We start from the raw sequence: 26377 nt of genomic DNA, 5'->3' as shown, positions 1-26377 counted from the left end.
TTACATCAGCCTTCCCCAGTCTAGTGCCTTCCAGATGTGTTGGATTACAATTTGTAGTCCAACACATCTGGAGGGCACTAGACTGGGGAAGGCTGGTCTACTTTTACATACATTGACCCTCATTTGCCATTTTATTGCCCTTTCAACTAGTCTGGCAGATTGTTTGGGAGCTCTTTACCCATAATTTGGTGTCATCACAAAACATGGCTACCTCACTAGTCATCACTGACTCCAGATAATTTATAAATAAGTTAAAGCAATACTGGTTTCAAGATAGCTCTTTAATGGGCCCCACACAACAGAATGAAGCAGTGTTCATTGCTATTGCTCCTTATTCATGCCACCTGAGTTGGATGTAGGTGGGCAGATAATGCTGCACAGCAGCAACCCCTTATATAAATCTATACAGCACAATCCTCATTTGAGGCCCTGCCTCTAAAAGGCACACATGTTCTGCTTTGTCTCTCCTCCTGCTTTCCAACTGTGTGGAACAACTTTTTTCCTTTTATTGCAAACCAAAACTTAAAGCTTGTCCCACTTACAAAAGGTCTGCAGGAGCTCACCAGTGCTTAATCTCAGCTATTTAGCAATGCACACAGCTAACAGGGTCTTCAGTAGCCAAGTATTTAATTCTGAACATGCAATCTTAGCTTTTGCCAGGTGCCTAGCATCTTAAAAGGCTGGCAGTCTCCCACATTGAGACTCCCATAGCAGTCTCTTAAAGCAGACAAATTTAGAAGGCATGATCTTTTAAAATACAAATATGTGTAAAAACTGTAAGTAGCAAGCACTAACTTAAAGGAGACACTCTCCTTCCTCGCACAGCAGATATGCCTCTTCTAAGGTGATGCCTGCTACAATTGTTGTTGTGTATTCGGTCAGTCGCTTCCGACTCTTCGTGCCTTCATGGACCAGCCCACGCCAGAGCTTCCTGTCGGCCGCCGCCACCCCCAGCTCCCCCAAGGTCGAGTCCGTCACCTCCAGAATATCATCCATCTGCTACAGAATATCATCAGCCTGCTACAATACATGTGCATCATCTAAAATCAAAGGAAGAGCGCTTCATACTTGAGAAGCAAGTTTGATAGATAGATAGATCAATCAATCGGCAAAAACGCGTAATATCAAGCGGCTAGTTAATTTCATTGGGTTTTTGTATCCCTATAAAATAGCTGGCACAAAACCGAATGAGCAGTGAAATCCCTGAGGGTTGGAAACACTACCCATTGCCACATGTATTAGAGCAAACAGCGCCTGCTGAGCTTGTTGCCTGCCATCAGGAAGCACGGACACTCTGCCCCCGGGGGGGGGGGGGGGGATAGCGGCAATCCTCAGCACAGCAGAGCAGATTTAAATTGAATTCTTAATTAAAAGGCCTCAACTACAAACCCTGAGAGGGACGAGCGTCACCTCAGCACGCCCTCCCTCGGACGCCCGTTTGCCAGACGCGCCCAAGTCCCCACTGCGCAGCCGCGCGGCTAATCGAAAGAGTTTGTGCCCGTCGTCGCTGAAGCCGCTTCCGCGCGCGCCCCCCCCCCCCGTTCTCTCTCTCCCTCCCTCTCTCTCTCTCTCTCTCTCTCACTCACTCTTTCCCAACAGCGGCGTTCCAGTCCCGGCTACAGCCTAAGCCGCCGCCTCGCCGCGTCGGGACTGTCTACTCATCCCTCCAGACGACCAGGACCGTCGCCTCCTCCTGCTTTTGGCGCCATGTCCGCGGAAGGTAAGGCTCTAGAAACCGTCTGGGAGTCGGGACTCAAGTCAGCCGTCCGGCCGCATGCGCAGACGGGGAACGCTCCTCCATCGTTCCCAACGGCCGGACGCAGAAACGGTCGTTGCCGGAGAGGCGGGCCGTTCTCCAGGCGACCCTGCCGCATTGTTCAGCTATTGGCCAGCTTGCGCGCGCGCCCCGTCGCTGCGATTGCTTATGGCGCCTGTCCGTCATTGGTACGTCAGCGCTTGGCCTAGTTGGGTGAGGGGAGAGAGCGGGGCTGCCTGGGCTGAGCCGGCAGAGGCAACGAGGCCGGGGTTGGCGAGGGTTGGCTCCGGTAATTACGGAAAAGTTTACGGCTGCAATCCTATGCACGTTTAGACAGAAAAAGCCCCACAACTCCTAGCATTCCTCCAGCCAGCCATGCTGGGGAATGCTGGGAGTTGTAAGACTTTTCTCTGTCTAAACGTGCGTAGGTTTGCACCCTAAGTGAAACTGGGGGATGATCAAGCAGCAGTCACAGCCGTGCAAACCACCGATTCTGCTTAGAAGAAAACTTGGCTGGGGGGGGGGGTTACAGCAGGGGTGGGCAGAAAGTAGATCTCCAGATGTTTAGGACTTCAACTCCCAGCATTCCTGTCCCTTGGGCATGCAAGCAGGGGCATCTGGAAGTTGAAGTCCAAAACATCTGGAGATCTACTTTCTGCCCACCCTTGCTCTACAGGATTGCAGCCTCACACCTGCCTTTCCTGCAGCCCAGTATTTTTTTTAAAGTTACTGATGCCCCTATGCTATTCTGAGGATCTGCTTACTCTGCTAATTTTAGAGCATTGTGTGGTTCTGTTACGACTTTTACAAACAAAGTAGAAACTATAGCTTTGTGGTTCTTAATTTGTTTTAGTTTTTTCATTTGTAAGTTGCCTTGAAAATCGTAGCAACGTAAAAACATTAGGTACATTAAAATGAGAGTATTTAGGCTGTGTTCAAAACAGGCAGTAGTGGCTGATCTGACTAGGTAGTTGCCACCGCATGCATCCATTTGTTGGACACACAAGTAACCCCAGTAAATCTATGCTATATGCTATATTTTGTCCTTGCAACAAATTGTATATAGGTAAAACTGTAAGAAATATCAAAATCAGAATAGGAGAATATATTAGTAATATTAAACACTGAAATGTGGGAGTCCCATTAGTACAATATTGGGACAATATATCCTCTAAAATAGATCTTTTGCAACAGAGATGAGTTATAAACAGATAGACAAGGTTCTTTTGCGAAAAGACGCCAGGTGGTTTTTGAGGTTAAATACAATGTTGGAGCCCTTGACGACTTTGGCCTTGATGAGTCTCTTGACTTTGCAATGTTGCTCTGAAATACAGCTGTTTCCACTCAGTATTCGTGAACATGTTAGCTTCTTCTCTCTGGTCCAGTATAGCAAGGAAGACTGGAGTTTGAAGACCAAGTATTATCAAATTTGGTCACACTGAGTAATAGAGAAATCCTATGCCCCCTAGATATCATTGTGGGGGTGGGGGACATAGGATTGTTTAGTTCGGGAATCAGAGGTCAGAACCAGGGCTCCAACTTCAGAAGCCCAGAAACTGTGGTTCCTGCCCCCTCCCCCACCCCCTTGTAGCTGGCACAGTTCTCTCCGCGCTGGCTACATCTCCGCACCTGGAAATGGAGAGTGGAGACGGGAAAAGGGGTGGTCCCAGGGGCGGGGATGAGACAACGGAAGCTGCTTTATGCAGCTTCCTATCGGGTCTCCAGGCTCCTTCCGTCCCGCTCCCCAAAGCCATGGCTGGATGAGAGAAATCGCCTGTGTAGCCAAAATGCAGGTTGGCTGGAGCATGAAGAAGAGGCTCCCCAATGTGCTCCAGCCCCCCTGCATAGAATAGTTGGCAACCTCCAATTTCGGAGGCTGGCAACTATCTGGATAGGCTTGCGCCCTAAGTTTATTAATTCCTGAGATACGTTATCATTCAATATATGTTATGATTGTGCATAGTTTAGAACATTGAGCCTCTCTTTCATCAGTTTTTTTTTTAGTTTTGATATATCTATTGTTATTGTTGTAGCTACATTGTATATACATGTTTTTAAAATACAGGGTTATGTTTAAATTTTATAACATAAATTTTGTACATTGTTCTATAGATTCCCCTGGAGAAAGACCTACATGTGGTCTGCAACGTGTTGCAACTGTCTGTTTTGTGGAATCAAGCACTTCTTTTGCTTACCCCATTGCTTTTTGCCATCCTTGGTAGGGTTTCCCATTTTGTAGAAATTGTCATACATAATAAGTAGCAATCTGCATGTCTGCCAGTTGTAAAATAATCTTTGTAAAGCCTCTATTAACAATACAAAACGGCTTCTATTCTTAGAGAGCACTGGGAGTTGTGCTTGCTGTCCAGAAAGTGTGCCTGTTATTTCTTGTGCTATAGTGAGATGTTTTCATTTTGGGCACAGTCTCCTCCATGCAAGCCATTTCAGTGGTGCTGCAGTGACTAAAAAGCAAAGAAAAAAGAAATACATTGCACTCAAGGGCCAGTTCACTCTACCCTGTCTATAACGAAAATGTTTCTCTCTTTGAGCAGAAATTGCATTGGCTGTAGGCTATTTTTAAAAAATCTACAGGACTTACGCAAGTGTAGTGCTACACTTCTTATGTGACCCAGTCATGCTTTGCGTGAGCCTAGAGTTGCCAAGTGACCAGAAAAAGAGAGAGCCAGTTTGGTGTAGTGGCTGGAGTGTTGGACAGTTGGACTGGGAGTCAAGCGATCTGGGTTCTAGTCCCCACTTGGCCATGGAAGCTCACTGGGTGGCTTTGGGCCAGTCACAGACTCTCAGCCCAGCCTACCTCACAGGGTTGTTGTGAAGATAAAATGGAGAGGAGGAGAATTATGTACGCCACCTTAGATTACTTACAGAGGAAAAAAGGCGGAATATAAATGTTGTTGTTATTATTATATTATAATTATAATATTATATTATTATTAATAAGAGATTGGCTATGGCTGCTATTGTGCCTTTAACAGTAGTTTGATTTGCAGAAATCAGGCAGTGGTGAAACTTTTATACAGCGTGAAGATAAATATTATCACATGTTAATATTCACAGATTAAGCTCCTGGTAAAAGCACACTGTGAGGTTGGTTGCAAAGTTGGCAACTCTACATGTATCAGCTGTTGCTTGGGGACAGGGATCAAGTCTTCTGGATTGTGCAAGGACAAGAGTTATTTAAAATAGTTTTGAGCCATTGGTATTGTATCAAGTGCTTAGCTATGAATAGTATCTAATTCATGTCTCCCACTGGGTTCTTGTTTTAGGCTATATCTCAGTAAGCGCTGAAGATGATGACAGTCCTGTAATAATTGATGATTCAGAAATGGAAGATACAAAAAGTGAACTTGAGACACAAGGATGTGTCTCAGTGGAGCAAAACTTTCAAGTGAACTGTGATGATCAGTATATAACTCGGCTTGGCTATGGTAACTACATTTAATTCCATTTTGAAAGTTATGTTTGTGGTTCTTCATCTGCCAGTGATTATCCAGGGAGCTACAATTTTTGGCTGACCTTAATAGCCAAGCCAAAAATGTGGTCTTGCCCCAGCTGCTCCACTGCAGAATTTGGAGTCTTAACCAGAGGAAATCAGATTGTCTGAACAAGCTTGGTTTAAAGAAAATTTGATGTCTTGTGGCTAAGATTCCACCTGTGGCAAACCAAATTATGTTCACATAGCTTTTCAAAAACATTGGTAGAACATTTAGTATTCTATGTTACATTAGCTGATACTCTTCAAATCAAAATCAGTAAAACTTGTATTAAATGGCACAAAAGGTGTATCAAATATATAGTATTTCATGAGAAATCTATAACTAGTTAAGATCGTGAGGTTTCAAAGTAATTGTATATTTTTCAATTTGTCTTGGGGTATATCTAATTCATAATGAGGCACTCACTTTTTAAAAACACATTTTTATTAGGTAATGAAGATTTATTGGATACGGAGGAGCAAGTTGCATCACAAATGAATCTTTCAGCATGTAGGCAAAGACTCGGTGATAGCCCAGAACAAATGGAATTGGTTTATTTACATAATAGACGCCGTCGCCGACACACACCCTCTCTAGTGCAGGTAAATATATTCCCAGAAGTTAGTTGTACTTGGGAACTTACTGTGGTGATCTCTTCTATTAACATCAGTTATTGAACAAATGATACTTGAAAACACATCTGTGTATTCTGTCTCTAGAAGAAGGTAGATCATGGTCCATTGGTGGATCATATAGTTCTTGCTTTAATTCGTGCAAAGAATACTTGATTAGATGGATCTTACTGTGATCCAGCAATGTAGGATCACAACACTCAGGATCACTTAACACAGATGAATCGTGTCTTAACTTTTAAGAGATTCTGAAGATTCACTCTGGCTTCCTAAATTTAAGACACATTTGTGGCCCACAAGGAATTCTAATTTTTTTTAAAAAGTAGACTACAGAAAAATGAAATTAGCCCACTCAAGAACTGAATTATATAATTTTACACATTTTCTAACTCAGAAGTATAACAGTTCAAAAAGCATAGACTGTTTTCCTGAGTACTACTTAAGATCACTCTATGAACCATTAGCAATATCTGCTTAGCAGTGATGGTTTTTGTGTTACAATGTTCTTTATCCACAGTGTGGCAGTAGTGATCTGTTTTTTAATGCATAGTATAGATTCAAATAATTTCTCTTGGTGAGCCAACTGAATGAAAAATAGTATATGATTAAAAGTGTCATATCAGTTATAATTTAAATTCTTTATCAATATTTTTATTAGATGAGAGCCAGAGAACCGGAATATGACGATGGAAGTGTGATTTATGAGTACGACCCTGATGAATATGTATGTATACTTCCCATCTTTTGTGGGTTGAACAGTTTCTTTTATCATGTTTTTCTTTTACATTTGAAAGCATTTCCTTTTCTTTCCAATCTTTCCTATGACTAGGATTAATTTGTCATTGTCTTTGCACTAGGGAAGCGTTGTGTCTGAAGCTTCATACGCAGGAGATAATCAGAAAACTCTTATGGAAGTTCTTAATTATTGTCAGGTACTGTGTCATTTTCCATTGTTTATTTCTGAAACAGTTTATGAGGTTCTTCCAAGTTAGCTTTATCACAAAGCAAGGCACCAATTCCCCAGTTAAGATATTCATGTGCACTTGTGTGTGAGCAGATCTCTTGCATTCCTGCAGGCTCCTATTGATTTCCATGGAAGAACCCAATCCCCATGTGCAGGGGAGTGTGTATTTCCATGGAGTGCTTCCTTCATTTAGAATTAGGATGGAATTCTAGGTAGGGGAGCTTCATCTACATCAGAGCTTCCATATGTAGAACAGATCAGTGGTGCTCATCTGCAACAATGTAGCCATTCTGAGGATGCTGTCTAAACCTTAGTGGGTTGAATCCAGATTTAGGGACATGCAACTGGGCTGGCAGAAGCCAACGGTTCTGCCCCCTCCTCCCCACAGCAGCCCCTCCAGTTCCCTGAAAATGCTACACAGGGTTGGGGGACACTATCAAATGGGGCAATCTGTGGGGGGAGGGGAACCTCCAAAAATTGGAGGGAGGTACCTTCTGTGAGCAGAGCCCTTCCAACCATGGAAGGCAGATCCTGGATTCAACTTAGTATTTTGTATAGTGTATGTGAAGTTTGTTCTATTAATATGCTGTTAGTACAATCATTGTACACAAATCAGGAAGCCACTGTTCGAACATCATACAGAGATACTGATTGGTTTAAAATAGCGAAAGGAGTGCGGCAAGCCTGCATTCTTTCACCTTTTCTTTTTAACCTCTATGCTGAAATGATCATGAGGAAGTTAGAGCTTGAAGAAACAGAAATTGGGGTAAAGGTTGGCGGAAGGATTATAAATAATCTTCGTTATGCTGATGACACAACTCTCCTCTCAGAAACCAAAGAAGGTCTGGAATATATGATCAAGGAAATCAAAGAAGAGAGTGAGAAGTTTGGCCTCTCCTTAAACATCAAAAAGACCAAGGTCATGTCCACTGCAAAGAACAGAAATATCAGCATAGTAGTTGATGGTGAAGAGTTTGAATGTGTAGAAGAATTTATTTTCTTAGGATTGCAGATCAATCATAGCGGTGAATACAGCCCAGAAATAAAATGTCGAATTGTGCTGGGTCGCGCAACAATGATGAGCATGAACCAAATATGGAAAAACAAGGACATCAGCTTGACAACTAAATGCAGATTAGTTTGTACCACCGTGTTTCCCATATTACTTATGGATGTGAAAGTTGGACAACGAAGGAACAAGACAGAAAGAATTGATGTAGTCAAGCTGTGGTGTTGGAGAAGGCTCCTGTGCATTCCTTGGACAGCTAAGATAACAAATAAGCAAGTACTGGAACGTATAAACCCAGACATGTCCTTGGATGGAAAAATCATGAAACTGCGATTGACTTACTTTGGCCATGTTATGCAGAGGAACTCACTAGAAAAAGCAATTATGCTCAGATTGGTTAGCGGCAAAAGGAAACGAGGCCACCAAAGAACAAGATGGCTAGATACCATCAAAATTGATACCAACCAGAGCATGGAACAGCTCAAAGAAATAGTACAAAATCAGGATACGTGGAGAGAGATGATCCATAGAATCGCCAAAAGTCGGACACGACTGAATGGATAATATCATATCATAGGCATGATCCACCATTGCACTTCAATTGGTGCAAAATGGTTCTGCCAGATGGTTATCTGGCACTCAAAGAGCCCAGTATATAACTTTGATCTTAGTTCATCTGCATTGATTGTCCATTTGATTCTGGCCTTAATTTAAAAAGCTAGTGTTTATCTTTAAAGCTATAAACAACTTAAGACCAAGTTACCTCGGAAGTCACCTGCCTGGCCTTGAAGATTAGCCTTGGAGGTCCTGCTCTGTGCTGACTGTATATGGGATTAGGCAGGCTGGTGTGAGATACAGGGCCTTTTCAGTGCTGGTGCAACAATTGTAAAACTGCCTCCTAGTGGAGATTCACTGGGTTCCCTTTATTTCTGCTGTAGATGGTTGGTAAATACCTTTTTATTCTAGCTAGCTTTTAATCTACGTATGACCTTGTGTTTTATGATTTTAAAAAATGCTTGAAGTTTTAGCAGTGCTGCTTTTTTGCTGTTTAAACTGCTGCTGTTTTATTTTTTTATATCTATGAGCTGTTCTATAACAAGTTCACAGAGCAAATAAAATTTTATCTCAGTAAATAAAAATTAAAATATAAATTAAAACTAAAACATAAGTCATACACACACATCAAATTAAACACTGAAATTAACAAGTAATAAGCAGTACAATAAACTATACTCATGTCAATTAATACAACACAAGTACAAGAGCAATAAGATACAGCTAAAACACTAATATTATAAACTTTAAGACAATTACATTTTTAAAAGCCTGGGAGAATTAAAAAGAAAAGCCTTAGCCTGGTACCGAAAATACGTCAGCGTAGACTCCTCACAGGGCAGAGCATTCCATAAGTGTGGGGCCACAACAGAGAACATCCTCCCTTGTGTAGCCACCCTCTGAACTTCCAACTGAGGGGTCCCTTGGAGAAGGGCTTTATTGTTTAATGGGCATATTTGTTCCATTGTTTTACTAGATGCCTTGTTTAAAACTTCTTTTTATGTGTGCTTATAAGGTTGGGGGGGGGGGGTTGGTAAGCTGCTTTGATTATTATTTTAATAGAAAACAGAATACAAAAAAACTAAACTAAGCCAGTGAACACAACGAGTGAGATGCATGATCTTTCTTCATAAGCCAGTTCTTATATCTATAGTAATTGAAAGTCCTGTTCATGGGGTATCATGACTTCGGCAGTAAAGTTAAGATGAGGACCACTCTGTGAATCTCCAAAAGTGTTGTCTTTTCTCTTGCTCTTATGCATCAAGAGGACCTGTAAAAACAGATTTGTGATGCTGGAAGGAACGTAATAAATCTCTTGTGTACAGTTTATGAAACATTTATTTTTTCTTTGGTTTTTTAAATCATGTGTTTAGTAATTTGATATGGGGGGGGGGGAGTGAAAATCTGGATTCCTGATTGCTGCTGGCACCTGAAGGTGGCCAAAACCATATAGGAAACAGTACAGTCCCAGACTCCTTTCAAATAGTTTTTTCCCCAGAAGCAAGCCAAAGGAGAAGAGCATAGATTGGTTAGATTAGATTAGAAGCACAGATTAGATTAGAAGCACAGATTAGAGCATAATTTCTTCTCCCTCAGATACTGCCTAGCTTAGAATTTTCTTCCCATTTGGCTTGTTTGTTTGCAGGCCATGTATGATGCCATTCAGAAACTGGATAAGAAGTTTGATAGCCTTCATCGTAAGGTCTCAGAAATGCAACGAGCCCAAATAAAGCCTTTACTTTTAAAACCTGTGAGTATTAAATGCCTACAGTTGTTGCTTATTTTTGTTGATGTTTTGTAAAAGTTCCCCTTGTCCTCATAATGATTTAAAAATGTCAGCAACCTTGTAATCTGATTGTGCACTGGAGGCAGGTAACTATATGTACACCTTGGGTCAACATCATAATGCACATCATTTTTAACCAGACCTGCGTTTCATTTCTATTATAATGCAAGATTGTGTATATAGTAATGGGAAAGTATGATACACAAACATAGCTAATGTAATAGAAGCTTTCATATAAAAGAAACTGACCGATGTTGTGTAATAGGTTTCCATTCAAAGCGGCTGAGGCAACCTCACAGGTTCCTGGGAATGCAGACACTGGTTACTAATATATACAAAAAGAAGAACCTTGTCCAGTGTCTGAGCTACAAATAAACTATGATTAAAATGGCAATGGAATGGGATGTCAAGTTGCATGTATAGATTCAAATCACAGAATGTCAGTGTTTCTGGTTCTAATAAGAGCAGCCCTGACATTCACCTCTGTCTTGAAGCAGGCTAATGCTAAACAGCGTGGCTGGTTAATGTTTTTGTTTCCTTTGTTAATTCTTTCTCTAATTTCATTTTCAGAGGCCAGTTGGGTTTACATACAGACGTTCTAGTAATCTCTCAACTGGAAAGATCAGAGTCCAGAAACCAACAGAAAGAAGGACAAGTCAGATCTTACCCACTCGGCATGGGTGCCACAGCCAGTCCACAAAGGTTAGACTACAAAGGACCCACATCCTGACTAGCTCTCCACAAACTCTTCAGCCTGAGTCACAGCATTCTGTGCGCAGGCAGAGTCCACCCCTCCCTACAATAGTTTCTACCCATTCTTTGTGTCCCCCATACAGCATGGCTAGTGAGATACCAGTTCTTCCTTCCCAAGCTAATCTAGCAACCTTAGTCAATGAAAGCCCTGCTACTGTGGCGTCTTTGGCAATAGCCTCCCCAGTGGTTTCATCAGCAATGTCTACGCCACCAGCAGTTAGTTTGGAGAGAGGCAATAGGATAACGGCCTACAAACCTTCCCCTGGGAATACCAATTTTCACAATGAGCTGCCGTCATCTTCTATTTCTATTAGTCCAGCAACAGCCTCCAGTTGTTCATTGTATCCACCAGTCAGTACAGCTAGAGAGATGTCTGATCTTCCTTCTCAAGCCAGTCTTGCAACTAAAGTAGTTGACAGTCCTGCTCATGCGGTATCTTCAGCTGTATCTTCCCAAAGAATATCACCAGTTATGCCACCTAAAACCAGTGTGGAGAGAAACAACATGCCGGTAACTTATAGACCATCATCTGGAAGTGCAAGTGCTAGCAGTGAGATGCCCTCTTCTTCTATGAATCCTAATTTTGGTGAGTTGCAGCAAAGGCGTTTTCATAAGAACACTGTTCTTTACTTTCAACACTACTACATAGGCAAAACATATTAGATGTACGTAGTCACGTATTAGAGCCATACTTGAATTCCCTCCCCTTTTCTCCTGTCTCTTGAATGCATAGGGTCCACATTTGACCAGACATGGCAGCCAACTATTGTTTCTAGTAGTGACCAAGGCTCTGGTTTCTTACTCCCGGCTCTACAAGGCAAACTGTGTCCCTTTTGTACCTGCTGCACAACATGGAGGTGTTATAGAGAAGGTATTTCTGTAGCAGCCACTTCCACCCAACCAAGTCCCAATCCAGCACTTCAACTGACGCTATTTTAAAAGATGCCGCTCTGTGTTGCCAGGAGCTTTTTTAAAAAGCTACTCCGGTCATGGAATATTTTGGGGACTTACCCTGCTGGCCACTAGAGCTTGCAACTGTGGTTTGTATTGATATCGCTGTAGATGAATGCTGCACCATGCTTATTTCTGAAAAGGGGAAGGAAGGGGAATTCATGTGCAAGAGGAGAGAAAAAGGAATAAGGAGCTTGTGAGCCTATGGCCTAGTCTGAGTCTCTTAAGCATGATTAAGAGATTAGGAACTGGGCCTATGAGGAAAAAAATCTTCTAAGTGTATTGTGAAATCTCAGAAGTCAGAATGGCGCTTTGGAGGACTTCCAGAATGTTTTATTTTTAATATTCTTCTAATACTTTTCTCCCTTATCTAGAATTTATTGGTGATCCAAAGCGGAATGTGAAGGTCCTTGGAAACTATTTAATGAAAGCGCGACAAAAGACCAGACCCAAATATGCTGCTCGCTACTTAGTCCGTGCCTTGTTCCCAAAAGAAACATTGCTATGCAGTGTTATGGGTGTGAGAGCACGAGGGCGCAGAACACTGGACCCTAACAAGGTGGCTGCAATAAGAGGTATGTCACATTGGTGTAGGGAAAGGGTTAGCTTTTCAGCCCTCAGTTAATCTATATAATAATCCTCGAGGAAGACAAACACAGGGTTCCTACTCTCATGTTTTCTCCTAACATTAACACAGGGGTGGAGTGCTTAATCCTTGCCTTACCTGTCCTTATCCAGAACTCCTCCCCTTCCTTCATCTCTCCTGGCTGGCTTTTTGCCTTCTCTTTTTGTCCAAGCTGGCTAGGACACCAGAAATAAGCCCAGCTAGGAGATATAAGGCAGAGAGGGGCAGGTTTCATAGAATGAGTGAATGGGAGAAGGTGTAAGGACCACCCCTAGTGTCTGCTAATTCTCACCTGGAGATGCTCCTGCCCTAACATTACCTTTAACTGGTAAACAATTTTAGATCCATCCTTAGTCTGCCAAGTTACTGTAAAAAATCATGTATCAGTCCATTGTTTTGCTTCCATTTTTTGCTCTTGTATCATGTGTTCTAATTATACTTATTGCAACACAGAGGTTGTATTTTAAGTCCTCTGCTCACTCTGTGGACCTTTGTGATGTATCTGAAGCACAGAAGTCAGGAAAACATCTGAGAGATGCACTCTAGAGCTATTTTCCTAACAAATCAACACCCTCCTAGCTTAACTCGCAGTGTTGCTGTTTTGGACATCAGTCTCTGTCTGTGACTTAATAATAATAGAGATAATGGAGCTTTATAATGTTGGGAGTTCAATAGGTCAATAAGAATTTATCAGAAATCAAATATTTTCCAGTGCTAATTTATTTCACCATGGAGCAGTGACAGTAACTTTATGGTAGTTCACAGTTCCGTGTTTTTAGCCCTCTACTAACTTCCTCTTTTCAGGTGGACTTGGCACTTTGAATCTAAAATAGACACTAAATGTCTTGGAGACAGTGTAGATCATGGCTGCAGTCTATGACGTGTTGGATGGAATTGGTTGTGGAAGCAACTTCCAAGTAATATTGGGCATCCAAAACAGCAAAACAGAGGATCTTGTCCTTGGAAGATGTCCTTGTTTATGTCAGGGCTGGAGAGCCTCTGGTTCAGTGTCCCCTCCTCAGTGTTGTCCAACACCCCAGTGCTGCACTAATGCTTCCATTAGTACCATTTGAAGTTTTTTTTTTTCTCCTAAACCTTATTGCGGGGCAGTGGGGGGCAAGGATGGGAGACAGCTGGGGAAAGAAGGGAGGAAGAAGTTGGGAACAGGGAAAGAAAGAGGAAACGGTGAGAGAGAAAGAGACAGGCTGAAAGAGAAGGGGAGGAAGACAGAGCAAAGTGGAGGAAGAGAGAGGAGGGGAGAAAGAAAGGGGAAGAGAGAACAAAGGAAATATAGAAAAGGGGAAGGAGGGAGGGAGAGAGGAATATAATGAATGGATATCGGGGGCAGGGGAAGAGAGAGAATATGTTGCATTCCTCCCCCCTCCCCCCCCGTGCTGGCATGCCACTCCCTACAGATTTCCCCAGAGGGGATAGATTTCACTCCTGTGATTTATATAAAGAATATTGGGTGTGTGGATACTTGCGCACACAAAAATGGCTGCTCTTATTGTGATGGACACAAAAACATCTTGATAGTATACCATGACAGTGTTTGAAAATGACACCTAATTCAGCTAGGATGCAATACTGTTTTGCTTGCTGAAATATTTTGATCATATATGACCATAATCAAACAAGGTAGGTAATCCTTTGGCTAACTAAGCCTAGAATTCAGCAACCCATCATCTTCACTAATATATCATTTTACACTAGCTCTCAATGATTATAAGAGATGTCATTATTTAATCAAAATAAAAGCTTAATTTTTCAGTTACATATGATTCCCCCCCCCCAATCCTGTATTTTTGAATCTAGAATTTCTTGCAACTTATTTCTCAAGCTATGATCTGAGTGAGCATGGAAGAGACTGGAAAACCTGTATTACAAATGTGAATGCAATGATCCGCTGTTTACGTTATGAAACCAAAACAAACCTGGTAAGACTTGTCTTTGTGTTGACTTCTCTTTGAAGATATCCTTTCCAGACTAAATAACTTCAGCAGTTATTTAAAATTTTAAATTATAAGTTTATAATACATAGTGAAATCCAGAGATTGAAATGGTTAAGCATGCTTCAGGATCATTAAAAACAAACTGAAATTATTTTTAGATCTTCAGTTACAAAAGTTATGATTTATGGCCAGTGCTCAGAATCTTTTATATTAAATAGAGGATTCACAGAAAGATGTCCATTTTTATTTTACTTTTTGTGAAGTAGAGATGCTCTTGCAACTCCTGAAGACAGCAATAATAAGCTATCTAATGCAGTGGGAACTGGGAAGTAAGACAGTAGCAGATGATATTGTTAAGGGCTTAGTCCATTTAACTTTCTTCTTCATGGTATTTATTCACGCTCTGGTACCCCTTTGGTTGGATTACTGCAATGTGTTGTGTATGGGGGCTATCTTTGAAGACGGCGCAGAAACGTCAGTTTGGTTCAAAACAGAACTGCTAGGTTACTAACTGGGACTGGATGATATGATCACATGATGCCAGCACTTCATCAATTGCCCTGGCTTCCAGTCTGTTTCTGAGGCAAATTCAAAGTGTTTGAAAGTCCTAAATGGCTTGGGAACAGAGTATCTAAAGGACGGTCTTCTCCCTTATGTAATTGCTTTGACCCTTAGGTCATCTTTGGAGGTCCTCCTCTGGGTGCCCCCCCCCCCAGGAAGCTACAAGTGAGGGCCTTCTCAGTTTTGGCACCCCATTCATGGAATGAGCTCCCAAAGAGGTTCACCTGGCACCTATGTTTGGTGCTAGGGAAAGACCTTTCTTTTGTCCCAAGTATTTTAGAGACCTAGTTCTAGATTTGTATGACTGTTTTATCAATTCCTGTTCTGTTTGTTGTTTTACATTGTTTTATATTTTATTAATTTAAATATGTGTATTGTATTTTATGTATTTAACTTATTTCTATGGCATTTTAGTATTTTTAAATTGTTTGTAATCTGCCTAGAGAATACTGGTTACTGGGTGGATTAGAAAAGTAATAAATACATAAATTTGTAGGGTTGTTTTCTGTATTTTACACTCAGTTATGGAAATATTCCTTCATGTTGTTTTACTTCCCTAGGAGATGATTGAAGGAAAGGAGAAACCTCCTGATGCACCAGACACATCTGTCTTTGTAGATTTAGTTGATAATGGGGAAGACAGTGAGCTCAATTCTCAAACCAGCTCAACATCAAACCAACTTCAGAATTCATCATGGAATAACAACACGCCGGAGGAGTTCCATACACCATCTTCCAGTAAACTGCCATCTTTAGAACCAATGGGTAAGGGTGCAATCCTATAGAGAGGCTGCCAAGTATCTAATGCAGGGTGGTCAGAGCACCTGCATTTTCACTAGATGGGTGATTTCGCCCATCTAGCCATGGCGCTTCCAAGTGGGAGGGAAGGAGGCTGGGATGAGCATAGGAAGCTGTTTAATGCAGTTTCCCCAGTTTCCTCCCCACCTGCCCCTGGGACCAGCCCCTTTTCTCTGCTTCCGTGCTCCATTTCTGAATGTGGAGATGTAGCCAGAACCAGGCTGGCTCCGATGAGGAAGGAGGAGCGTGGTTTCTGGGCTACGAGGTCGGAGCCCTGTTTCCAACCTCTGATCCCAGAAACTGAACAATGCTCTGTCCCCCAGATGCTGTCTAGGGGGTATAGGATTGCTCTCTAAGCTGCTGAACCATGATTTTCTATGTCAGGACTGCACAACCCAAACACAGACACAGCTGGTATCCTTGCAGCCCACCAGACACTTAAAAACCTTCTCTGGATTTCTACCTGCCTGGGAGTGCAAAAATGGGGGTGCAGGATGGGGAGGTGTTCAAGCACCTGGAAGATCTCAGTACCTGGCTGTTGGGCTCTGTCCAGATCGGCTGCTGACAAGTTGTGCAGGCCAGTTCTGTGCCAAAATGTACTCTTAACAGTCTGACTGAAAGTCTTTCTCCACTTCCTTTTTTGCCTCATGACTTAATTTAGATTGATTGATTTTAGCTGTGCACTTTACACATTAGGCCAAGGGTCCCCAATTCTTTTCGGTGTGGGCACATTGGAATTTTGAAAGTGTTGTGAGTGCTCTCACAAAATGGCTGCCATGGTATGTATAGCCAGATGCAAAACACCTATTTCCCAGAAGGCAAACTGGCAAGGCTAAAAGAAAAGTAGTTTGCCCAAGAACAAGGGCAAATGTGGGGCTCTAAGTTCCAAAATACAAAACCACTCTATTGAACCCACAGTTTTCTGCTTGAACACTCATTTCACAGAAGCCAGGCTGGTGACACTCAGAAATAGGTAAGTGGGCAAGAAACTAAGTACAAGGTGGAGGTGGGATCTGAACCCCAAATGCCGAAACATGTTTTTTCTCTCACAGAGCACAACAAAATACCCATTTCACAGAAAGCAACTGGCGATGTTAGAGAAACACACAGGCAAACTGCTCACACCACACTGATCCATAAAACAGGCCCAAGTAAACCAGGCAGCACACGCACGCACACACACACACACACACCAGGCAAAGTACATACCACCACCCACCCACCTAAAACCTTCAAAACACCAGGCAAGATCCATACATGCATCAGGCAAAACATATACCAACACCACATGTGCACACACATATGAACTGATCCAGGCAAATACACACACCACACCAAAACCAGCTCACATACACACGCCACATAAAAATCAGGCAAACACATACGCTAGTCCCTCAGACCATTCCCAGCCACCCCCCACTGTACCTTTTTCTGGGAAGCTGGGCACGCTTTAAAACAAAACACTGGCCTGCAGCCACATGCTATTTCTAAGAATGCCTCTGGGCCCCACATGAGGCATTCTTAGAAATAAAGATAGCCCTGGAGGCCAACGCTGTACGTTGCAGCATGCCAGCCTCCCACTTAAAAATTAAAACCAAACCAGAAGGGTCAGGGAACCTGGTGGGTGCAGAGGAAGGTGTCCATGGGCACTGTGTTGGGAGATCCCAGCCTTAGGCACTCCAGGAATATTGAATTATTATAAATCTGCTCATGGTGGAGAGCCATGTAAAACCCTTAACTTTAATCAGTTTGAAGATGACATGATATAGTCTAGTCTAGGCACTAGGTTTGAATTAAAAATTTAAGGACACAATCCTATACATGTTAAAACAGAAAAACTCCTACAACTCCCAGAGTTGGGATTTGTAGGACATTTTTTCTGTCTAAACATGCATAGGATTGAGCCCTAAGTTACATCAACATGGCCTTCTTGCTGCACTGTTAATCATAAATTGTTTTTGGTGAGTCCACCCCTAGATCATTCCAAGAACCCAGAAAGTGTATATATTCAATGTTTATTGCTTTGCATAGTATGTGTAGACTGTATTTGAACTAACTATAGAGTCTGTAGATTGTTAGGAAACCTCATAGATATGGTAGTTTTCAAGATACAAAGTTGTATGCAGAATGTGTTTTTATGATAAGGGATTATTGCCTGTATTTTCCTTTATTACATCCCCAGCACACCTTGGGAATCCATCACGGAATGTCCAGTTGCCCTTTACAGTTATTTATGTAGCCAAGGGAAAATCTCGGCCAGAGCTTTCAGCACGCTATCTGATTCGTCATCTTTTCACAGAGGATGTCCTGGTAAAAAGCAATGTGTATGGCAACGTGGAACGTGGCACTTATCCACTGGACTGTAACAAAATCAACGCTCTTAGAGGTATGGAATCAGTAACAATAAAAAAAGATTCAGGCTGCAGTTATGTACCCGCTCACCTGGAAGTAAGCCCCATTAAACTCAGTGTGACTTACTTCTGAGTATACCTGTATAGGATTGCACTGTCAGATGGTGAAACAGGAAAAATAAGGCCACCAACCTTTATCAGGGTAATTAATCATATAGATTTTGAATCACTGTATACAAAATAATAGAATAACAATGGCAATAATATATAACTGGCTGATGTTGTACACTACTAAAGAGCAGGCTGGGTGACATCCCTATACTCACAAGATTTGTCTGCCACTTTTGGCAGAAAGGCGGGATAGAAATTTAATAAATATTTGAAGAGGCTCCTCAAAAGGTTGTTACTGCTCATCTGTAGGATTCCTGATTCAGTAATTCCTTATAGAAAAGAGTTAGGAGTATTTTAGGATGCAATCCTATGCATGTTTTGACAAAGTCCCAGAACTCCCAGCATTCTCCAGCCAGCTATGCTGTAGTTGTAGCACTTTTTTCTGTCTAAACATGCATAGGATTGCATCCATTGCATCATTTCATAGCAGGATGCCCTTAATCTGCCTAGTCTGAACAATATATGACTCTTTCTAAGCCAATATAAAATTTGAGTAAATAAATAATTGAGTAAACAAATAATAATTTGCAGCTTGCCTTTTTTTATTAGACTTTTTGCAAGAAAACTACCCATCTTTTGATCTGAAGGAAACTGGATATGACTGGAAAGCATGCGTTGCAGCTATAAACAGTACAATCCGCAGCCTAAGATACGACCATAAAAGGGCTTTAGCTGGTGTCCGGAGCAGAGTATTGGCTGAGCCACTGCCACTGCCGCAAAGTTCAAAAAATTCTCAGTGAAGCCCTACTGCAGTATAGCCATATAAAAGCATCATACTAGTCTGTCAAGGCAACCGTATTATGTGTCTAGTGACCAGCCTATCTGTGCTACAGCTACAGTGGACTTTTTCAAGACACGATACAATTGTTCATTTTCAGGATTGTCATACAAGATCCTTAACAAGAACAAATTTAGCAGAGTAAGAATTCAAGTTCTACTTTCCAGTGTCAGTGATGCGACTGTCTCCTGTAGATGATGAACAATTCAAGCATAACGGAAAGTCATTCTAGATATACAGTGGCTTCCACTGAGAAATACTATCCCCAGAAGAAAGGTTGTGTTTTTATTTTATTTTTTAATAACTGGTAGAATAATGGGAGCCCAAGGAGTATATAGGAGAGCACGAAATGGATGTTCAGTAGTGCTGTGACGAAATCCTGCCTGCCCTGTTGCAACCTCTTCATTTCCCTGTGGAAGAAGCAGTCATTTTTCTGCCTCTTTTACAAAGATGTTGAGAGGTGTTCATATATACTCTTTATTTTACAATTTTAATCCTGCTCTATCGTTGCTGCCTTTCCGGCTGTTGAAGCTTCTGAAAAGCCCCCTAGAAGACCTAACCAGGACTTCCTCCCTTGGGGCTTTCCAGTGCTGCTGAGCTGAGCAAGGCATTTTTTAATTTGTTTTGTTGTTATAAGTCCTTTTAAGAAGAATGGCAACAACAACTCAGTTTTCAGGCACTGAAAGCTCAAGCAGCTGGAGAGGCTGCAAGGATAAAAACTGGTAAAATAAAGAATGCCCACCCCACCACCACGACCCTCAGCCACATCCTTACAGCAAGGTAAGCCCTGAAGCCCTGCACAATAAGAAGTTTCTCACCCCTTCCCACAATTTTCAGATGCAATTTCTTTTCTGCCTTCCCCCTCAACAAATGATAAAAAATTAATACATCGAAAAATGTGGCACAGTGCTAATATTCAGGTTATTTTCCTGAATTTTTGAAGGAACACAAATCCTCTGAAAGCCAGTTAAAATGTTCATTCTGCGGTTGCACAGTCTTGTGCATTTGTACCACGGCAGGGTGGTTAGCCTTATATCACATGTGTAAACTTTTCACATGGGTTATAATTTTGGTTCAGTTGGTCCTACTTCTGCCTTAAACCATCTTCAATTTGCAGGAAGTAGTGGGAGATATTTACACAGCTTAGTGCAGTGACCAAAAGTGTTTGCATTGTTTTGCATTGTCCCAAAACTGTTTTGTATCTTTTTCTTTCCCCACCCCTTTTCCCCCTCATCTTACAATATAAGTTTGCATGTGAGATAAGAACAATAGCTAAACTCATATTTTCTTTTTAGGGAATAGAACATTTCTTTGCATGTTTCAGTTCTTGTTTGGAAAAAGGTTTGCTTGAGAATTTCACATAGATATTCTGATGGTTTTCCAAAATGTATGCTTTGAGACTTGTCTGATCAAGTAAGCACAACTATAGATTAGTCCTTAAACTGGAAAGCAATTTTGTCCAATAGGAATCCAAAACAGTGCTTTATCCAGTATGGATCCAAGTCTTGCTTTCCACATTACACTCTCTTATTCCCTACCTTCTTTGTTATTACAGGTTTTAGTTTGATCCTTGGTAATTTACCTTAATGATGTTCTGCAAACCAGCTCATTTGAATATTCACCATAATTTTTGTTATCCAGATTAGAAGGTTTTAGTTTAGTATGCTGCGTAAGGCCTAAATCCATAGCTGCATTTGCAGTCTCAGCGATTCTGTTCCCATTTTGCTGCAACATTCTTTACTTGTTGTTCCAGTGGTCAGATTGCTGCAGATCCCTCATTAATTAAACCTGGTGAAGCTGTTTTATTTCGTTAACTATTTCAGACATTGGGGCTGTTTGCACAACATGACAGCCCACTGTGAGTCATCTAACCCATGGTGAGGCTGCGGTGCATGAGGGCACCATTTTGAATGTGCAACCCCTACTTGGGGGTTGTCGTGTCATGCGAACCCAGCAAACGTGGGTTAAACAACCCTCGCATAATCCATGGTCTATTTTTGGGTTATGCGAGGGTTGTTCAACTCTCACATAACCCACGCTCACTGGGATCACACAACACAATGACCCCAAAGTGGGGGTAGCATGTGTAGTGTGGTGCTCACGAGCTGCAACGTGTCATCCAAACCCAGTCATTGGCTCTTACATCTCTAAAGATTCTGAGCCTTTCCCCAGCCCGGGATTCTTACAAGTTATGGTAGATCCGTCACCCTCATCAGACAGGCCTACATTTGGAGGTGAGCCACGTGCTCCAAAATAGAATTTTAGAGAGTATTCTTTATATTGCTTTGTTCCCTGAAACATACCCTTTCTTATACTGTGTTTGGCTCCTGATTCACAAGCTTCGCATGCCTACTAGCCAGAACAATTGTGGTGGAGCTGGGAGCTTGAGAGTTACGCTGCCATCATGATTGGTGGCCATGCCCCTGCCCAGTTTGTAGAAGCTTTTTGAATGCCTTTGGGGGATTTTCTATCGTTTAAAAAAATGGTGACATAAAAATCAAGCTGTGGAAATTATTTCTTAATGGTTATTACATGATTTGTAAAGAATTATGAGAGTTTTAATTGAGTAAAGCAAAGCTTTTGAGCTAGATAACAGGGAAATAGGACCTAGCAAAGGATGAATAATACATCTGTTGCTGAATTAAGAATGTAAGTTGCTTACCGCGAAAGGACTTGCGTTACTTTAAATAAAACTACCTTCTGTTGGCACTGTTTAAATAATGTCTTTGTTCTTTACCAGTACACAGTTAAATTTTCATTACGTCCATCTTTATAACCATTTGGGGGTTCTTATCTTAGTTTGCAACATTATATTACTTATTTATTAGTAATATTTCTTTACCTCTGCTCATTTGCACATATCTGAAGCAATTTACACTAGTATAAAATAAATACACAATAGTACCATATTAGAGGTTGATTCAAAGACAGCTTCTTATTTAGGAGAAAGTAAAAAGAATGTTTTCAATAATTGCCTGAAGTGTGGCAGCGTGGAGGCCTGACATACGGCAGAGGGGAGATCACCACTGTGGAAAGGGCTTGTCTCCATGTTGCTGCCAAAGGTAAATGCGTAGGCCATGGCATGGACAACAGAGCCTCCCTTGAAAATCATAGTGGCTTGGGAGGTTGGTATAGGGAGATGTTTCTTGAGATAACCTGGTCCTGAGTTGTATAGCACTTTGTATACGAATACTAACACCTTAAGCCTAGCTTGGTAGCAGACTGGCAGCCAGTATAGATCCTTTAGCACAGGCACAATGTGTGCCTGGTAAGGTACCGCCATCAGTAACGTAGCTGCTACATTTTGCACAAGCTGCAGCTTCTGAACAGCCCTAATGGCATCCCCACATAGGGCACATTACAGTAATCCAGTCTCAAGGTTACCAATGTGTGGATCAAAATGGCCAGGCTATCTCCTGTCCAGGAACATACCAGCCTAAGCTGGCAGTCGTACCAGCTTAGGCACTCCTAGCCACTCACCCACAGTCTTATTAGGATTAACTTTTGTTCAAGCACCAATCTAGGTCATGCATGATCTCTCCTGCTTCAGATGTAATGGAGAAACCCCCTAATGACAACACTCAGCATATTCATATAAGTATTAAATAGCACAGGAGACAAGATGATACCTTGAGGTAACCCCATAACAAGACTGCCAGGGGGCTGACACACAGTCCCCCAATGCTATTCTCTGGAACTTGCCCTGTAAATAAAAGCAGAAGTCATCCCCCAACCAACAATCCACAGAGTCAATCCATGACCAATTGTATAAAAAGCCACAGTGAACAAGTAAGAGTAACAGAGCTGCATTCCCTTCGTTCCTCCGCTGACAGAGGTCATCCATCAGGGCAACCAAGACCAATTCCATCCCATAACCAGGCTGGAACCCAGACTAGAATGGGTCCAGATAATCAGTATCCTCCAACAAACAAACAGAGAGCTTCAGCTATTGGGCGGTATGGAAATGAAATAAATAAAAATAAATAAAATAAAAGTAAAGACAGTAGTTGAGTTTCCACCGCCCACTTGAGCATCTTTGCCCAAAAGGGGATGTGTGCCACTGGGCAGTAGTTATTATAAACCTCTAGGCCCAGGGAGGGATTTTTCTGGCATGAGCATACCACTGCCTCCTTAAGGGCAGCAAGGACTGACCCCTCACACAATGATGCATTCACCATTCCTTGGACCCACCCAGTGAAAACCCCTCAGCTAGCTCATATTAGCCATGGTAGGCAACAGTTGAGAAGACATGTGGTGGGTTGAGCTGCACTCCTAGTTGCTCCATTGTAAAGGCCAAGTGGAAGCTATTCCACATGTGCAAGCAACAGTTGCAATGTGGTCACAGTTGTAATTTGGTCCCATCAATGTAATGCACACTTAGAATGTATTAGTGGATGTTATTGGAACTGCCACTCTTCTTCTCTTAATGAGATGACCACATCTCTATTGATGTGATCATCTTGTGGTATAAATACTGCCATCATGGACTGAATTCTAAATAGTTCAATGAGTGAATTTACTTTTGCTGAACAGTTCCTCAGTTTTAAAATGCAATTGGTAATGGCTTAGAACCAATGGCTTTATCTTCAGATTTGCTAGTTTATTACAAATTTATATTGCCAATATAAAATGCCTATATTTTGGAATTTATGTGGACTTCATAGAACAGTAACATCTTCCTGGCTGTAAATGTGGTACATATTTCTGTTTTACATTTGTTCAAGAATGAATTAAATAATACTTTACTGTCACATTGTCAAATCAGTTTTACTAAAGGATTGTAGAAACTACTTTAAATTGAAATAATGACATTATTTTGATGTTTTATCTCTGCCTTAATGGTGTATATTAAATTATGCTTGTGTGATAACTGGTGGGGGCAAAATTCAGGATCCAGGAGCTGGCCTTTAGAGGTGGGGACGGTGGGCTCTGATGAGGTAAATGCACCTCAGCCATTTCTTCAGATGAGAAGAGAGCAGAGCAGAGAGATATCCTAGGCTGTTCAAATACTGGGGCAGGAAGGGGTCTTGAGGGTAGTTTTTGTTGCATTGGAAGTTGGTTAATTGGGTTAATCAGCTTGTTTCCTATACCTTTGATAGTCTACACATCATAAGCCTAGCATACAATTGGCATTAAGATAATATATAATAGGAAGTACATTTTCCACATATTGGAGCAGGGGCAGAAGGAGAAAGTGAGAGTCGCATGATTCTACCAGCCACAGCAATCCCAAGCAAAAAAGGTTGAACATTTGCTTGTTAAAAAAATATTTCAGCACACATACACTTTGGTGCAGTACTAAAATGAACATTTAAAATAAGAGGGGGGGAGCAAATGCAGCTGTTGAAAAATAAATGTGGGAACGGACTCTAGTTCTCCCTTTTTTCTCCCAAATAGCTGATCAGTGGAATTATGGACTTCTTCACATCAGGTTTTTTATCCCGCAACTTTATGGGGGCTTCTGCTTCCGGAGTCTTTGCAGGATGGGCTCCTTCACACACACTTCCTAGTTGTTGTTTTTTTGGAGGATTGGTTTTATCTGCAAATTCTATATGTTTTATTATACAGCTACTAGCTGGTGCTGTTGTTATAGCGCCACTTCCTCTTTACACGGACAAATTCAAACTGCTTCTTTTTACTATCTCATTATCTCTTGTTTCAAATAAAGCCACAAAAATGATCGGAAAGCATGGGAGAGGTGCTGGAGGTTGACCACGTCATGTAAAGAACCCGCAAGCTTCTGTGAATAACCAATCTCAATTGCAGGATCAAAGCCCCATATGGAGAAGCCCTATAACCTTTCTGAAGTGACCCATGGATGCAGGATAGATAATGGTGGCAGTGCAACCAGGTAATGCAAGCCATGCAATGAAGAAAGGAGCCGTTACTTCACCAACCACATCATCAACTTGCTCAAGGACCACTCCTTCCCCTGATGAATCATGTGTACTGGCTTTACCAGTACTCATAAAAGGATGATGCTGCAACTGCATTGGAAGTCCAAATCACTACAACTCAGGCCTTTAAAGAGATGGTGGTTTACACTTGCATTTTCCTTCCTTGGTGGGTTCCAGAAAGATGCTATAAAAGTGCAATTCATTTATTCATTAATTTTAAAAACATCAACAGTGTGCTGATAAATCCATTGTTTAATGTGCTAATGTATTATCCAACACATAACAAGATGGAGTGAATTAAATTTCACCTAGAGCAGGAAAACAGCTTGAATTGGCCCTGCCTGAAATATATTGAGAGCCAGTGTGGTGTAGTGGCAAGAGTGTTGGACTAGGAGCTGGGAGATCCGGGTTCTAGTCCCCACTCGGCCATGGAAGCTCACTGGGTGATTTTGGGCCAGTCACAGACTCTCAGCCCAACCCACCTCACAGGGTGGTTGTTGTGAGGATAAAATGGAGGAGGATGAGGATTATGTACACCGCCTTGGGTTCCTTAAGGAGGAAAAAAGGCGGGATATAAATGAAATGAATGAATGAATAAGGGACAATTTCCCCTACCACACCTTCCCTCAGCAGTGTCCCTGCGTCCACGTATTTGTAAAGGGTAGTAGTTCATATGAAAATCATAAATGATTCATAAAGTGAAGTTGAAACATGGATTGTACCTTCTGTGTTTTAATAGGATTTATCAAAATTGTGTGTGTGTATGCATGTGTGTGTGCACGTACATGCAGTAAATATTACTGGAAGACCTATGTTACTGCTATAAACAGAACAGCCATCAGTCTTTAAAACATATAATACAAGAGCCTCAGCTGGAGTTCAGAACATCTTATCAGCTATAGGCCCAAGCTCTCCCATAGTAAAACTATATGAAAGTAACCCAACCCAATAGGAACGATTCCCAGTTGTGCTGTAACCATGCTGACTGTAAATCTACTTAAAATATATATTATAGCGGGAGGTGGAGAGAGCATAGTAATAGAAGAGATGCACTTTTGGGGGTGCATAGAAGTAAATCATTTTTTTTTTAATTAAACTTAGAAAAAATAATATTGTGACTTAAAAGTCAGTTATGTTCTGTCTTTAAAAAATAGCCTAGTTTTAACCTAAATTCTGGATTTAATATACAAAAGTGTGATAAATTTGAATAATCTCTTAAAACTGGCTCATGACCATCTACATGAGTTAAACATTGAGTTAAAAGCAGTTTTTCCATGTAGAAAAGAACCTTAGGGAAAATACCTGACTTCTATGGTATTGTAAGTCATATACTGGATTTACTAT

The 26377-nt window shown here is 41.5% G+C and overlaps 1 protein-coding gene across 7 annotated transcripts; it reads left to right on the top strand.

Moving 5' to 3' along the window:
- Positions 1 to 1512: 1512 nt before the first annotated feature.
- Positions 1513 to 21857, top strand: BEND2 (BEN domain containing 2). 7 transcript variants are annotated; one of them, XM_084844089.1, is made up of 14 exons: positions 1646 to 1720; positions 3869 to 3974; positions 5041 to 5202; positions 5701 to 5852; positions 6541 to 6606; positions 6740 to 6814; positions 10056 to 10160; positions 10767 to 11535; positions 11683 to 11820; positions 12275 to 12475; positions 14341 to 14462; positions 15599 to 15803; positions 18019 to 18222; positions 18908 to 21857. In XM_084844089.1, exons 3-14 carry the CDS (start codon positions 5100 to 5102, stop codon positions 19096 to 19098), a joined length of 2331 nt encoding a protein of 776 aa, XP_084700215.1. In that variant the 5' UTR covers positions 1646 to 1720; positions 3869 to 3974; positions 5041 to 5099; the 3' UTR covers positions 19099 to 21857. The 7 variants fall into 7 exon arrangements, with proteins under 7 accessions (XP_084700213.1, XP_084700214.1, XP_084700215.1 ...); XM_084844087.1 differs by lacking the exon at positions 3869 to 3974 and having other exon boundaries at positions 1513 to 1720; XM_084844091.1 differs by lacking the exon at positions 11683 to 11820 and having other exon boundaries at positions 18908 to 21851.
- Positions 21858 to 26377: the final 4520 nt, after the last annotated feature.

The sequence above is a fragment of the Heloderma suspectum genome, chromosome 3, assembly GCF_057233095.1.
Source record: "Heloderma suspectum isolate Gila_16-S chromosome 3, 16-S_ref, whole genome shotgun sequence".
Lineage (NCBI taxonomy): Eukaryota > Metazoa > Chordata > Lepidosauria > Squamata > Helodermatidae > Heloderma > Heloderma suspectum.
Note: the sequence above shows the minus strand (reverse complement) of the source record. Positions and strands in the feature narration are given on the sequence as shown.